This window comes from Bos indicus, chromosome 10 (assembly GCF_029378745.1).
Source record: "Bos indicus isolate NIAB-ARS_2022 breed Sahiwal x Tharparkar chromosome 10, NIAB-ARS_B.indTharparkar_mat_pri_1.0, whole genome shotgun sequence".
NCBI lineage: Eukaryota > Metazoa > Chordata > Mammalia > Artiodactyla > Bovidae > Bos > Bos indicus.
In genome coordinates, this window is record NC_091769.1 from 14649462 (window position 1) to 14666226 (window position 16765).

At 50.3% G+C, this 16765-nt stretch overlaps 1 protein-coding gene across 8 annotated transcripts in view; it reads left to right on the forward strand.

Annotated features, from left to right (window-relative positions):
• Nucleotides 1-14546, forward strand: part of MAP2K5 (mitogen-activated protein kinase kinase 5) — a 268500-nt gene extending 253954 nt beyond the window's left edge. For all 8 annotated transcript variants that reach the window (XM_070796962.1, XM_070796966.1, XM_070796964.1 and 5 more), the window contains one exon: nt 14091-14546. Coding sequence is in view for 4 of the 8 variants with exons in the window: in XM_070796954.1 (XP_070653055.1) it covers nt 14091-14195 (105 nt within the window). In the remaining 4 variants the exon portion in view is untranslated. The remainder of the gene's footprint in view (nt 1-14090) is intronic.
• Nucleotides 14547-16765: the final 2219 nt, after the last annotated feature.

Genomic DNA, 16765 nt, shown 5'->3' on the forward strand with positions numbered 1-16765 from the left:
ATGTTCATTTAAAAAGCCTGGTTTGTCATTGTTTATCTAATTTTCAGAGTTGACACAGAAAATTAGACCAGCTGACACTCACCTTCTGACTGTCTCCCTGGCTCATTTCCCTGGTCCTTTCCTCCCTGACCCCTGGAAGTACAAAGTGCTCCAAACCCCCAAAATATAAAACTTCTCACTGAGTTTCCAAGTCTCCCTGCAGTCATTCCAAGATTCTGTCATAGGATGTCATCCCTAATGTTATTATAAAAACAAGATGAGGTTATAAATCTGCTCTGTGAGGTATGTTTTTTCCCTTCCACTTTGACCATAAATCTTAGAAGTAATCAAACTTGCTCCAAAGGAAGCCAAGATAAACTTGGGCCCTAAGTGGCCCCATATGTCTTTACTGAGTTCAGAGGTTCTGAAGGCTTGTCTGCCTGGTGATGTCACACGGTGCTACTGAAAGGCAGCCAGAGTGCGAGCTTTTCCCTGTTTAATCCTGACCTTCCAAAATGCAAAGGGCAGCAAGTCTCCTATTCACCACTTTCCATAAATGAGTACCTCCAAATAAAGGAAATTATTCAGATAACTGAAAGATTACAGGCAAGAGGCTTTAAATGTATTGTACACTTCCCTGTCCTCTTAAACGGATTATGTGCCTCAGGGTTTGCTTTTTAGAAAATGTTCTTAGACCGTCTTCATGAACAGTCATTGGCTGTATTCTGCTGTCCTAGCGTCTCCTGATATTAACATGTGGAGGGCCATTGTCCTTGCCCTGGATGATCCCACGTTGGTTCCTTGGTTTCGTTTTTGCTGTGTAGTGTTGCTAATAGAGGTCACTTAGTATTCCTGCCCTTGTTCCCTTTCTAACAGCTCTCGGCTCTTCCTCCTCTATTTGTCTGTTTATTTTGTGCTTTAGATTGAGAAACCAGAAGCTAAGTGTGTCAGCATTAGTAGTCTAAACTGCAAGAAAATGGACTAAGTAAAGGCTTGAGGGGCTAACTGAAAGTAAAGCGTTCAAGTTTTAATGTAACTTTCAGATTCTTAGTCTTAAGTAACGGAGTCAAATTTACAGTGCCCTGTAGGTTTGTAAAGTGCCTCTAGATTTGAAAACAGGCCATTTCACTAAACAGGAAATACACCGCTCCGTAAGATTGCATGTAAATGCTGAAGTTTGAAACAATATGACCACGTTGCTCTTGAATCAGTAATTAGCATAAAATTGTTTTGCATTATTATTTGTTGAAGGTTTGTTTTGTTTGTTTTTTTGAAAGTGAAATGAAAGGAAAAGTCGTTCAGTTGTGTCCTACTCTTTTGCAACCCCATGGACTATACAGTCCATGGAATTCTTCAGGCCAGAATACTGGAGTGGGTAACCTTTCCCTTCTCCAGGGGATCTTCCCAACCCAGGGATCGAACCCAGGTCTCCCATGTTGCAGACGGATTCTTTACCAGCTGAGCCACAAGGGAAGGCCTGGGGACCTAATAAGCCATGAATGTGCCAAAGGGGAGTCCTTAGACTTTAAAAACGAGGTTTAGAGTCAGACCCACAGAAGCCATTCAATGCATCCATATTGGATTTGATCGAAGTCTCCCTGTACACTGGAGCATAACTAGCAGAAGAAGCAAGCTTGCAACTAAATAACTTTGTCCTTCTCAACAGTGAAAACAGACTTTGGTTTCATAAAGCTCTGCGGCAACGAGCTTCTCCAGCTTATTTGTAATCAGATGAAGTGCGCTCCCTTAGTCGTGCATTCTGCGCATGGCCAGCGACACCGCCTCAGAAAACACAGGCTACCCTGCTCAGAACCTCAGAAAATGCATTTCAGCCTTCCGTACATTTAATTTTCTTCAACATTACCTTGCAAACCACAGTAAATCAATAGCAGAATAGTTAAGTACCACAGGTTCTTTGTGTTTTGTTTTAGAAAATATTGCTCAAGGCTAAAAGCAAGTTCTATTGATGATTTTTATTTGCTGCCAGGACACAAAATGATCAGAATTTTCAAATGGCTTGTTTCCTTGTTTTGGATTTTCATTAGGGAAAAAAAAAAAAAAAGGAGGGGACAGTTTCAGGAAATGGTTGCTGAAAGCAGAAACTCTGGAGTAACTAGTAATTTTCGATCCTGTATTACAGGCTAGGCCTGGTAACTTTGCCCTTTGTTATGCTTTTATTTCAGATTTTCCAAAAGGGCTGCCCCAGCCAGTCCCCTGGTTCCCCCACACTTACCTCAGCAGCAACCCTGTCTACTGAATTGAATGAAGCTCAGATAACTGGGGTATCATAGCTGGAAACCTTAAAAAAAAAAAAAAAGATGGCCCTTCAGTTACAGTTATCTACCCCAAAGTTCAATATCTGGTGTCCTTAGCAGTTTTTCCTTAAGGTATTCTGTTGGTTTGATAACATCAAAAAATCTCCACTTTAGGTTCAGTCTTTGTGTGAAAGGTTGTTTTTCCTTCCTGAGAAGCTAGAAGCTGTTACTGAGATGGATTTTGGTAGCACCTTTACTTAATTGGATGTTTCTTGAAATCAGATGAAGCAATAGATAAGAATCATTTTAAAAGTTTGAAGTGTGGTATCAGGGCTCACAACCTACCAGGGTGACTATTTGTCAATACTTGTTGACACCTCCAGGTCACCAGCATCGCCACCCTGCCCACTGCCCCAGCACCGCCCTCACACACCTCCTCTCCCCTCTCTCCTCTCCCTCCTGGGGAGACGTGATGCTACATTTTCAGCATTGGCCTCATATCATTCATAAGATATGCCCTTACTATTTAAAATTTTTTCCTGCATTTATGGGCATGTACCATTTTTTTATTCCCTAATAATGTTTGCTTCTGTTCTCTCTTTACCAGTTTTATCAGAAGTTAGTCTATTTTACTAACCTTTTTAAAGAACCAGTATTTTATTGATTTGATCATCTCTTTAATGTCTAATTCTTTTTGTTCTTTATTACTGCTGTTTTATGTTTTCTTTGGATTTACTTTTTGTTCCATTTATAATTTACTGACTTAACTCATAAATTTCCAATCTTTTTTTCCTTAACATATCCATGTAAAACTATACATGACTTTACCCGCATTCCACAAATATTTATATAGAGTATTTTCACTGTCGTTCATTTCTAAGTAATTTTCCGTTTCAATTGGGATTTCTTTTTTGACCCATGAATTATGTAGAAGTATTTTTGTTCGCACATACTCAGTGTTGTTTTCTTCTCTTGTGATTGTTATCTTCTTTTTGTGCCCCATGGTCAGAGAGCATGACTGATATAATATCAACCAAAATAACAAAGACCTTTGTTACTTGTTGAAATGCCTGTGGTTACTACACTGTGGTTTTTTTTTTTCACTGTACTCTCTTTGCTTCAAAGGAATGTGATTCTCTTAATTGTTGAATGAAGTGTCCTTTTTACATCCTTTAGGTCAAATTTGTGAATTGCGTTACTTACATATTTTGTGTCCTTACTAATTTTCTACCTGCTTTATCTATCAATTACTGAGAGAGCCGTGTTAAAGTCTCCCACTATTAGTGTGGTTTTGCTTCTCCTTGCAATTTTGTCAGTTCTTTCTTTAAGGTGGTGATATTAGGTGCCTGTGTCAACATGCTATATCTTCATTTTAAAAGGTTTCTTTTATCTTTATGTAGTGACTCTCTTTACCTCTAGTATATTTTAAGTTTTATTTTTGTCTGATATTAATATACATATGCAATCTTCTTTTGGTTAGTATTCGTCTGCTACATGTTTTTCTGCCCCTTTGTTTTCATTATTTCTGTGTTCTTTTGTTTTAAATGAATCTCTGCCTTTTGCTATTGATGTCTTTAATTTTATCTGACTCTCTTTTAATTCATTAGTTTAATCATTTATATTTATTGCTTATTGATACACCTAAATGTTTTTTTCTACTCTTCTGTTTTGTAGTTTTCTCTCTACAATGCTTTTCTGACTTCTTTTTTCTCCTTTCTTTACTCTATTAGATTGATTTTTTTTCTTTCTTTTTAGTCTTCCCATCGGTTTAGATACTGTATTCTATTTCTAGCCTTGTAATGGTTATCCCCAAGTTTCTCACTTAATTTAGCAAAGCCTAAAGGTTAATCACTAGATATACCCCCTTCCCGACAATATTCAGCTTTAGGTTCAATCTCCTAACCTTTATATTAGGTAGAATTGGCTTTAACTGCACGTGATTAAAATAAACAACAGCTTAAATATGACAGCAGGATATTCCCCGCACATATAAAGACAGGCAGGACGTATCCCAGATTAGGTGGCAGTTCCTTTCTAGTTAAGGGGCATTTGAGCTCTAGCCAACAGGAATGAGGAAGAGTGGTCAAAACACTCCTTTGTTTAAGGACAGATCTGCGGATCAGCACACGCTTATGGGCTTCCATGGCGCTGGCCAAAAGCTAGCTGCCAGGGAGGCTGGGCATGCGGCTGCTTTGCTGGACGACACTGTTCCTCTGTGTGTGTGTGTGTGCTTTCCCGTTGTGGTGTTTGTTTTGTTTTCTTTTAATTTAAATTTATTTTTTAACTGAAGGATTATTGCTTTATAGAATTTTGTTGGTTTCTGCCAAACATCAGCTCTATTCCTTATTAAACTTAGGATTCATATCACTAAGGAAAAAGGAGGAATGGATATTGACAGGCAGCTAGCAGCCTCAACCTCAGCTTTACTCCACCGAATATAAGGAGACTAAGAATTTCTGATCAGTCCCTTCTTCTTTCATGTCCAGGATTTCATTGGCATCGTTTTTAGTCTTCACAATTAGTCATTACTCTTGTTCTCATTTTGTATAATCAATACCTGTTGATATTTATCCATGTGTTTACCAGTTATCTGTTCCTATTCCTGTTGCATCCTACTTCCTTCTCCTGAAGTTTCTTTTCCTTTTGGAAGTACATTAAGAGTTCTGTCTTTTGTTCTAGGATTATCTTCACTTTGCCCTCTTTTCTGGGGGTTGGGGGGAGCTGTACTTCACAGCTTGTAGGATCTTAGTTCCTGAACCAGGGATTAAACCCAGTCCTCAGCAGTGAAAGCTCAAAATTCTAACTACTGGACTTCTAGGGAAGTTCTGCCCTAACTCTTGATTGTTAGTTCAGTTGGATTTAAGAGTTTAGATTGACAGTTTCCCCAGAGCCTTGACTCTGTTTTCATCTGGATTCTCCATGCTGCTGCTGCTTCTAAGTCGCTTCAGTAGTGTCCGACTCTGTGCAACCCCATAGGTGGCAGCCCACCAGGCTCCTCTGTCCCTGGGATTCTCCAGGCAAGAATACTGGAGTGCATTGCCATTTCCTTCTCCAGTGCATGAATGCATGCTAAGTCACGTCGGTCATGTCCAACTCTATGTGACCCCATGGACAGCAGCCCACCAGGCTCCTCTGTCCACGGAATTCTCCAGGCAGGTCTCCAAAAATTCTCCACTGGAGTGGGTTGCCATTTCCTTCTCCAGGCTGCTCCACTAGCTGGTGAGAATCTGCTGGCTGCCCAGTTACCATGGTCTTTCTCTCTGGGGGCTTTTCCCATCTCTGTTCCTGGTGTTCTGCAGTTTCCCCACAATTTGTCTAGATATAGATTTTTGTATAGTTATTCTACTTGGAGATCATTTTGATTTTTGAATCTGAAAATTCATATCTTTCATCAGTTCTCAAAATTTTCAGATGTTGTCTCTTTGAATGTTTCCCATCTGCCACTGTGTCTCGTCTCTTCTCATTCTCTCCTCTGGGTCTCTCTCTTTCACATTAAAAAATTATTTTTTGCTTATCTGTCAGTACTGAGTAGTGCTTTGGATACTTTTCTCAGACCATTCTTCCAGCTTGCTAAGTCTCTCCTCAGCTGTATTCAGCCTGCTGTCTGGCTCATCTATGGAGAGTTTCTTTTGTTTTTCCCACTCACCACACGTGTTATTTCTATAAGTTATATTTGATTCTTTTTCAAATCTCTCTTCTCTTTTTCATAATATCTTGTTCTTAGTGTTTCAACTTCTTTTATGTCTTTAGTCTTTTCAACTGTACATTGTTTTGCATTTTCTTTCCAATTATTTTCTATCACCTTGGTTCTGAGAGCTGTAATCTTCCTGCATGTTGTGTCTGCTGACTCTTGTCCATGCCTAATTGTTTGCTCACGTGTTTTAGAATTTTTATTGTAAGCTCATTCTGAATGAGGCTTATTGCTGTGGAAATGATTGCATTCCAGAAGTACTGCCTCAGAATGTGTTTTCATTTGCTCCTGAGAGATACTCCAGAGTATTGCTAGATCAATATCAATGTTATGTTAGGTTAATCAGCCTTGTGTTCTCAGACCAGAGCAGTGGTACATAGGACCCCAAAGTGCACAAGGCTCAGAGTCACCTTACACAGCATCCCCTTTGCTGGTGGGCAGACTTTCTGCAGTCCCAGCTTTGCCCAGGGTCCTAGGCCAGCTCCCCAGCTGGACTTTGTCTCCTGTTTCCACTTAATATTACACTTTCCAGGTACTGCATTCCTGGAACTGATAGCCTCCCTTAGGGCCACAAGACCTCAACTCGCACCCTTACTGAAGAGGTTTTCCGTTTCCTCTTCATTTTTGGCACTTGCAGATTTCCTTTCTTACAAATTCATGTTATGGTTTTGGTAAAATGTTCCTTGACTGGGAGTTTGTAGAGAGAGGACTTTTAGGCCTGGTCTCTCCCCATCTCTTCATTCTCTCACTGTCAGAACCGGTCCATTCTGTTTTGTTCAACAAGCTCACTGAGCTCCCCACTCTGTGCCAGAAATTGTGATGGAACTTGCTGTCTCTTCCCTCCCCTCTGCCCACTCACATGCCCACATATGCATATATACACAGAGAGAGCCAAGGTCTCAGAGTTTAAACATCAAATCTCAAAAGGTAAGAACAAAAGAGGACAGGAGGGAACCGTCCTTTTGAGCACTGTGTCTGTAAACCGCCACCACACAGCCCATCACACCAGAAGACAAACCCTGAACATCCAGACGCCTGTAATTGACCGCCCTATTCACTGCTTGGACCTGCTGCAGAATCAGCCTCTCAGATAGGAGGCCTCAGCATTATTGGAGCAAGAACCCCACTCTCCCTCTGGCATCCTCCGGTCCTGACTTCTCTGGGTATCTGCTCAGCCCCAGACTGACTGGGATAGCCAGCATGCTCCCTGCTCTTCCTGCTCACCCATCTTGTCTGAGTTCTCTACAGGGCAGCCACCACAACCCCTCTACATGGGCAGGGGGCACCTTCTGCCACCCACATGGATCCACTTCCTCCAACATTTACTCCCGGGTACTGGCACACACACACACACCCACTCCTTTCCCTTCACAGTGGCCCACTGCAATTTCCCTGTGCCCTCTCCTCCACCACACTGCTCTGGTCCTGGGGCTGCCCTGTCAGCATAGGCCCTAGAATGACTGGCGGAGCCTCTGAAAACACCTTTCCCTCTCGATGGGCCATTTCCTGGCCAATTACCCTGTGTAGGAACACATAGATCTGCTCAGGTGAAAGCAGATCTCACCTTGACCCCCTTAGGTGCCTCACGTACAGTCTAGGGTGGCTAGAGGTAAGCAGTTTGCTGCTAATAATTGAATATTTGGAAAGAAACATCTATTTCCGTGGTATTTGTGAAGAATAAACTCAGGAAGGGTGATTGAAATTGCATGTCACAGCTGAGGATCATTTCTTCATTTCAAAGAAAATTAAAGGCTAGAAGGGAACCCACACCCCCAGCTTTAGGAATCAGAGGCTGAGAAAGCACAGTCTCAGGACCAATGCCTTGCCTCTGAGAGCTTTGCAGCGGGGCATTGGCCCAGGTAAGCCGGGCTAGGCAGACGGTGAGATTCCACACGAGCTGACAGGCAAGGCTCACACCTTCATCTCACTGCCGCTCCCCTAGGTGTATTCTACATGGAAGCATAGTAGCCTCCCATCACGCTACTCAGTGTATGTCTGGGAAGCCTGTCTGCACTCAGGCAGTTTCCTACCCCAGCCCGGAGGCAGAGGGAGCAGAGATATTCAGTAGGGTGACAAGGCCAGCCAGCAGCCTCCCCATGTTCAAACCCAGCTGAGAAATAAGACTCAGGAAATGGCAGAAAGGAAGCATCAGCTCTCCTTCTATGCAATCTGAGTCAAAGGCTGTGCTGATGTGCTGGGCCTTGCTGGGAATTTCCCACAGAGCTCCATCAGACGTGAACAGCAGTCTGGAGCCTGCCTGGGAGCTCGCCAGAAGAGGGCAGGCCAGAACCCAGCCCTTCTGTGGGCAGGAGACCCCCCTGGGCTGGGCCTGCTGCATACTTCCCGCCAGCCTGACTCCTCCTCCTCCCCGGGGATAGGGTGGAGAAGTATAATGACAACACAAGTCCCTCCATGTGGGATGATGAAGAGGAGGTGAAAGTTGTATCCGCCACTTCTCACCAAGTAATTTCTTTATTACTCCACAAGTCTGTTTACTGACTATTACTTTAGGCCTGTTCTATAGACGGGGAAGCTAAGGCACAGAAAGACTAAGGACTCTGTCCAGGGCCAGGGCGCTTGCACGTGGCCCTGTCCCTGGAGCCGTGTCCTCAGCCATCACACTGTCCTTCCTCATCAGCACTAGGGCTGGATGGTGGCGCCCACTCTGCAGGACAGCCAGCCATCAGAGCAGGCACCAGGGGTCTGCGTGACAACTCCAGCCCACCCGGTTCTCTGCTCCTTTTCTGTGGGTCTAGATTCTAGGGAAGCAGCAAAATGAAGATCCAGGATCTGGAAGAAATTTTCCAGAGCTACAGAGACCACACCCTGGAGAAAAAGTGAAAGTGAAAGTCACTCAGTTGTGTCCGACTCTTTGTGACCTCACAGACTATACAGTCCATGGAATTCTCCAGGCTCCCTCATTGCAGGTGGATTCTTTACCAGCTGAGCCACAAGGGAAGCCCAAGAATACTGGAGTGGGTAGCCTATCCCTTCTCCAGTGGATCTTCCCGACCCAGACATCGAACTGGGGTCTCCTGCATTGCAGGCAGATTGTTTACCAACTGAGCTATCGGGGAAGCCCCAGTTAAAAATAATATACCATAAAAATGAACAGGCACAGAATTTATTATCCCATTCCTACAAATAAAGCCTGGGTTGTTATAGGGGGTGGAGGGAACACAGTACCTCCTTCGGTAACTTATTCAAGGGGTTAATAAAATATATAATAATAAAAAATAATATTGTTCCATATATTCTTTTAAAAAGTAGGGATTTAAAAGTTACTGTGCCCAACCTCAGTGAGCAGAGTGGTGTGTCTTCGTGGCAGAACACCGTCCTGGGTTCAGCCCTTAGCTTTGCCACTTTCTAGCTCTGTGACCTTAGCTCAGGTCGTGTCTGTTGGCATCTTGGTCTCCTTTGTCTGTAAACAGGGTGCTGGGTGGCTTCAGGGCCATTTTAGGCAACCCAGGCCTGGCCCACAGCAGGGGCTCGGTGACCAGATGCAGGCAGAGAGGACAGGCAGGTCACTGTTTCCTGCAACGGGGTGTTAGTCACTTCAGTCGTGTCTGACTCTTGTGGCCCCATGGACTGTAGCCCACCAGGCTCCTCTGTCCATGGCATTCTCCAGGCAAGAATCCAGGAGTGGGTTGCCATTCTCTTCTCCGGGGGATCTTCCTGACCCAGGGATCGAACCCAGGCCTCGCACATTGGATTCTTTACCTGCCACAGGCCCACGGCTAATGGAGGACCTGCTACCTGCCAGCACTGCGGCAGAGCGGCAGCCACACCAGCAAGGCATTGCATGATTCACATGCACAGAGTTCTCTAGGAAGTTATTCAAGGGAACAAAGTGTGGAGACCCCAGTGGAGTAAATTCCTATTTGGGAAGAAACTTGAAGCCCAACTGATGTCACAGAGCAAAGTGTCAGTGAATGAGCAGTGTCCTGGGAGTCCAGACATGTCAGCCTCAGGCCACCCTTCACCTCAGCAGGTTCGAAACGTCCACCTCGTGCCCGTGCGGTGGGCACCCGGACCCCTCCTCTCCGTCCCCTCTGGCAGAAGCATGGAGGGCTGTCCATAGGGGGAGGGTCATGCTGTTAGTCATCAGGAAAGCGTCTCATCACGATGACACGAGTGGGCAAAAATTGAGGCCGTTATTACCAAAGTCGAGGGCCAAACTCGAGCGAAGCCCTGGACGCTAGTGCCCAGGTGGAGGAGGGTGTGCTGGACCGCCTCGAGCTCCGGTTCCTCGTCACGAGTTGCTGCCGGAGCACCATCTGCCCGGTGGTGGGAGGTCCGCACCCAGCGACCCGCTGGCTTTGCTTGTCGTTGACCCGTCGCTCCCCCTCCGCTGTGCCCCACCCTGGGGTCCATCCTGCCTCTCATGGTCCCATCCTCTCCCCTTCATTATGCCTCCATCTTCTGTGGCGGAGTTTGTGGTCCATTTTACCTCAGCCCTCGCCGGTTTAATGGTTGCAATCGGCCCTGAGAGAATCCGGGAAATGAGAGTGGCTCCCACTGCCTGGTACAGAGGCCAGTGAGCTTGTCGGCGGCTCCAGCCTGCAGAGTGACCGCTCACACACACACTGTGCGGGCAGCAGAGGCCTGGGTGTCTGGGGCGGTCACCGTGGGTGGAAGATGCTCTCGACGAGCGGCGTGTGGGTGTTCTGGCAGCAGCGGGTGGGCCACACCGCGCTCCTGTTGTCCTAGCAGCCCGAGGGAACTGGACAACTTGTCCGTGTCTGGATTCCTCTGCCTGGGAGAGGGGGCGGGGTGTGCATTTACCAGGTACTGCAGAGGGTGTCGTGCAGGGGGCCACACAGAAACCCCAGGAGGGGCCTGTGAGGGCAGCCCTCATGCCATAGATGTAGGAGAGCATGCGGTCCTGAGCATGGCATCTGGCATCCAGAGACCCAGGTGGTGCTTCCAGCCCAGCCCTGGCTTCCGTGACTTCACACAGGTCCCTGAGTGTCTGTTTCCTCATCTGCCAGGTGGCCATGTGCACCTCCGCAGTGAGCTTGGGGATCTGGTGGGAGGATCGGGACTAAGCTCTTGGCAAGGCCTGGCACACAGCGCTCAGTCCTGGGTGCTGGACTCGCTATTAACCAGTGTGCAGTTTCCATCCGCCTCCAGGCTTCTGGTGGTTGCAGGCACCTGCTCGGGCCTGTCAGGAGCTACCTAGGAACTGAGGCCCCTAAGGGTGGCCGAGTGATCTTCATGCTTTTTCCCAGCATCGTCCATCAGCTTTTGTTTGCTCATTAAACTCGTGAGGAATACCTGCTTCATGCACGTCTGGGGCTGGAGGAGCGTCTGCTACATGGTAGGGAGGAAAGGAGCCCACACGCTGGCGGGGTCACAGGGCCTGGGGTCCAGCCCTGAGAATGTACCAGAGGAGCAACCAGAAGCCCTAGCACTTAACGAGTCATGTTCCCTCCAGGGCTCAGTTTCCTCTTCTGTAAAATGGGGTTATGGTGTACTTACCCTGCTTCCCACCCAGGGCTGATGGGAGGGCAGAGTCAAGTAAGAGTGACCTACCATCCTGACCCCACTCTCTCAGGGGTCAGGACCTGCAGTCTCAGTCCCCTCTGGTCAGACAGGCCTGAATCCTGTGGCAGAGATCAGGCAAGGAGGAATTGACTCTCAATGTCTGCCTACCCCAAGGCAGCCCAGGAAAAGCCCCAGACAGTAGGTTTGGGTTTCAGAGACTTGTGATCCAGTCACAGCTCTGGGAGCCAGAACAGGTCAACCATGAGCCTGTGGCCTGTTTCCTCATCTGCAAAGTGGAGATTATCATGCCCACCTGTGTGATTTAGCGCCTCCCCCCCAGACCTTGAGGTACCCTTGGACCCTGCAGGCAGAAATGCCCCCAGACTGCCGTGATCTCTCGCGTTCCCAGTGCCGCCTCTGCTCTGGTTTCCTCTGGACAACTCTCCACGCTCTCACTCCCCACGTCCTGGCTGTCTCGGCACGTCCAGTCACGTGGTGGACCAGGCAGTCTCCAGTTCCCAAGTTCACCTGTCACAGCCCAGGCTGCGTGGAGAGGCTGGGGTCTCCCCTCCGTCTCTGTGTCTCTCCTTTCTTTCTCCCTCTATGATTCCTCTTCTTATCCCCCCAAACCCATCAATAGTAGATGGGGACAAAACCACTTGTCTCAGTCACTGCCGTACAGGGTGGTGTAAAGCCCCAGGGGTACACAGGAGATGGGGGTCCCGTCCCACCCAGGGGGTAGGGGTCGGAGAGGAAGGGGGCTGAATCTGCACCAAAGTGGTGGATGCCCACCCTCTCCTCGTCCGCCTCCCGGGACACCTGGGCGAAATGCTTCCTGCAGCGCAGCCCTCAGCCTTGCTGTAACTGGAAGAACGCTCCCCTCTCCCCTCCTGCGGTTCCGCTCTGCTTGCTCCTGAACAGATGATAGCAGAGATGCAGCATATGGCCCCCAAAGTCACCCGGCATTCTGGGAAAGTGACACTGTGCACCCCGGGCTGCAGGGGAGGGGCCCATTGGCTCCTGAGCATAGCATCTCCCTTTGTTCTTCAGAAGGGCACAAGGTCGCCTCCTCTGAGCCTCCTGAAAAGGAAACATGCTCGCTGACTTCAGGAAGAATTCCTTCTATCTGGGCGCTGATTTAGGCAGGCATACATGAGGTGGGATTATACATATGGGGGGGAACATATGAGAGCCACAAGAGAGTCCCACCTGGGCTTTCCTGCCTCAGCCCCCCCTCAGGCTTGTGTGGCCTGGGGGGATGCCCACCCAACCTGACTTCCCACCTCCTTCCCCAGCTACAGTCTGCAGGGGCACCTGCTCCCTTGGGGGGGGCCCTGCAGGTGTGTTGGGAGCCACAGGCAGATCACAGAAGGTGCCAGGCGGGGCTGCAGGCCCAGCTCCACTGTGATCTTCGTGAGCCTCTGCCCTGGGTGCCTTGGCACCCTCTAAGCCGAGCTCCCTTCCTCCCTGCACCTTGGACACTGTTCCCGGTGCCTCTGAGCTGGCCCCACACAGGGTGCTCCAGGGGCGGGTTTTCTTGCCCAAACTGGGAAAACCGGGCAAGGGGCATGGTGTCAGCCGGGGTGGAAGCCTGGAGGTTCTTCTGTCCCAGGGACATCTTGGGGCTGACCAAGCAACCCCCTTCCCTCCCCCAGCCTGGGCTTTGACTGCTCCTACAGACATGGGGTCTGGGCATCCAAGCCCCAACCCAGTGTCTCCTGATGAGCTCATAGGGAAAGCTGCCTGGAAAGCCCAGCCTGGTGGAGGGCAGTGGGGGTTGAGGGGGAGAGGGCTCAGAACAGGCGGAGCAGGGCAGCTGGAGCTGGAGAGCTGAAGCCAGAGGGAGAAAAGGAGCTGGGGGGTGTGGGAGCCCCCATTCTCTCTGCTCGCCCACCGTGGCTCCCTGAGTCTCGAGCTACAGAGTTTGGTAGGGGAGGACACTGCCACGCGAGCACTGCTTAACAGACAAGCACTTGGGGAAGAGTAGAAGGCTTTGCAGTTTTCCTTCCACCCGTGGCTGCCCCTGCTTTTTTCTGACCATTCCTGGGAGCTCCCAAGGAGGCCCTAAGACCATCAGGAGGGATCTTGTCTCCTGGACAGCAGGGGAGGGACTGACTGTGGGTAAGCAGTTAGAGCCTGAGGCAGCTGTACTCCAGAGTCTGCTCCCCAGCCCCCAGCTGCTCAGCAGGAGCCAGCGCATCCCTCCTGCCCCCACACCCCCGACACTTTGCCTTCCCTCCATGCATAGACTGTGGCTTGTTCATAGGAGAGCTTGAAACAAAAGAAAACTGGGCTTGATGTAGCCCCTGGCGAGATGATTCTCTGGTTTCTGGGCAGCAACTGGACTGGAACGCTGGCGGCTCTGGTGCCCGGCCTTGCCTGCCAGCTGTTGGGAGTGACGCTGGGCCGAGGAACTGCCAGGCTGTGTGGAATTAAGACAGGTTTATACCCTGGGGGACCTTCCAGGCTGGTTGGAGTTTAAGGAGAAGGTAGAATGTGAGGGCTGCAGCGAGTGCCCCAGACAGGCTCCAGACTGCTCTGCCTTGGGCCTCAGTGATCAAGGCTATAAAATGGGACTGAAGCTGCCCTCACCTCACAGGGCTGTTGAGGAAGGCAGTGAACAGGCGACGTGCAAAGTCCAGGGAATGGCTGTCACAGCTTCCTCCTCTTCCCCACAGGGCCACCCATTCATCGTGCAGTTCAATGACGGAAACGCCACCGTGGTGTCCATGTGGGTGTGCAGGGCGCTGGAGGAGAGGCGGAGCCAGCAGGGCCCCCCCTGAGGCTGGGGTGGACGCTGAGAGCTCAGGACTGGTCACCAAGGGGAAGACCCACCTGTTGCACCTTCTCCGTTTGCTGTCCGCACCGAAAGAGCTTTGCCGGACTCACCTTCGACACTGCTGGCAGATGGCCTTGCCTAGGGAGCCCTCAAGGGTGGCCCGCCCTGCAGAGCCAGCCCTCGCCTGCCTCGGGTCTGGAAGCCTGACTGGCAGGGTTTGGGTGGAGGGCTTGGGGCATCATAAACGGAGGCCCCTACACCCTGGCCCCCCTTTCTTCTTCCTAACCATCTTCTTTGTAAAAGGTCGGGCCCAGTAAGCATCCCTGATGGGAATAAAAGTATTACTGCTTTGTAACCGCCTCCCCCTGTGAGGGCCGTGCTGCACAGAGTGTCTGTTGCCCACGCAGGGCTGGGAGTGGGGCAGGGATGGCAGGGGCGGGGCGGGGGGGGGGTAGTGCCAGCCCCTCCCCCAACGTGCTTCCTCCAGTTCTCTGAGGAGGCTCGCAGACCAACCCATTGCACAGGTTAAAAACTGAGGTGTGGAGGTCCCTGAACCAAGCCACCTGGCACGGAGTGGCCCAGCCAGCACCCACCCTGCGCCATTGTTGGGCTGGAGTTTGTCCTCACCCTCGAGAGCCAAGCAATCCCAGCCCCAACTCCGGCTCCAACATGGTGATCTGAGCTGGAGCCGTGGGTGAAGGAGACCCAGAGCTGGAAAAGGGCGGGGTGGTTCTCAGAGGCACCCCCTTCCCTCCCATCCCAGCCCCGCCCCCAGCTCCTCTCCACAGCGAGTTGGCCCCCACTGCCCTGGACCCCAGCCTCAGCACAGCTCATTCACCTCGGGCCATTCAGAGCCATCCTGTCAAGTAATGCTCTCAACCACCCGCCAGGTAAGTGTGTTTTTACAGGAGGCCTCTCCTCCCATTTTACAGGTGAGGAAGCGAGGTTCAGAGAGGCTGGGGTTCCACTTGGCAGTCCCAGTGTTATAAGAGCCCCCTCTGCCACTCTCCCGTCTCCATCCTCCCAGTGCCCTCTGGGGTATTGGGCCATGGCCATGCTGCCTTTCTCTTTCACACCCCACAGCTCGCCCACCTGGAAGTCCTGTTGTCTTTGCCTTCAAAGTATATTGATTCCACCGCTTCCCATCCCCATCCAAGGCATCACGCCTGGACCAGCACACAGCCCCCTCCCAGGCCCCTGGTCCCACCTCCCCTACAGTCTCTTCTCCACACGGCCGCTAGAGGGAGCTGGCTGGAACACTGGGATCATGGCCCTCCCCACCCAGAACCGCCAGGAGCTCTTGTGTGCTCACAAGACCCAACAGTGGCCTGTATGACCCTATAGTCTGCCACAGCCCCCCACCCCGTTATCTCTGACCTCAGCTCCCATCACACCCTACTCTCACTCCACTCCGGCCACCTGGCCTCCTTGCTAAGTCACCTCAGTCATGTCCGACTCTGTGCGACCCCATAGACGGAAGCCCACCAGGCTCCCCAGTCCCTGGGATTCTCCAGGCAAGAACACTGGAGTGGGTTGCCATTTCCTTCTCCAATGCATGAAAGTGAAAAGTGAAAGTGAAGTCACTCAGTCGAGTCCAACCTTCAGCGACCCCATGGACTGCAGCCTACCAGGCTCCTCCATCCATGGGATTTTCCAGGCAAAAGTACTGGAGTGGGGTGCCATCATCCAGGCCCACTCCCCACTGAGGGCCACCACAGAGATACCAAGCTGACCCCCAAACTGCAGGAGCAGGTCATGCTCCCTGCATAGCGCAGGGCTATGGGGAAGCCGCTGCCCAGACCCGGACCCCAGCTCTCAGTCCCCCATTCGTTAATCAGGGGCCGAGGGGCTAGTGCTCATCAGCAGAAGCTGATGGCAGGTTGCTTCCTGGCCAAGGAGCTTAAGAGGCAGACGTGCCTTCTGTGCGCCACATTTTCCCACCCTCTTCTAAACGGACAAGTGACTGTGGTGGGAGGCGGGGAAGGGCTGGGATACAAGCGAAGGAGCCTGAATCCTTGAATCACCACATGGAGGAATGTGTCACCCCCAGGAACCCTTGCATTGATGACTGTTCAATGAGCTTGAACTAAACTGTTTTGCGTTTATGTCCCTGGCAGCTGGTATTACACCACCTCATTCAGGCCTCCGCACCAAATGCAGGATGTTTTCCCCGGAAGTGTGTCCACGTGCATCCCTTCTGTCCCATTCACGTCTCTGCTCACAGGGCATCTCAGTGAGGCCTGACCTGAACACCCTATTTGAAACTGCAGCCCGCCCACAGCTGCTCCCTGGGACCCGTGTTCCCCTTGCCTGCACCAGCGCCCTCCATGGCATTTGTTACAAACCACTAACTGTGCTCACTTGTTTTATCTTCCACCTCCTCCCCCCACCCCCAGTAAGGGCAGAGAGAGTTTTCTTCACATGGATCCACTCCACCCCACCCAGTGCCAGGAACCTGGTCTTGCAGGTTCCCAGTAAGTGTGGGCTGAGTGGACGGTGGTGGGGCTGTGGTTCCAGCGCTGCTCAGCTCTTTGCCCATGAAGGCTCAGCCTTTGTGTGACATCCTTTTGTTTC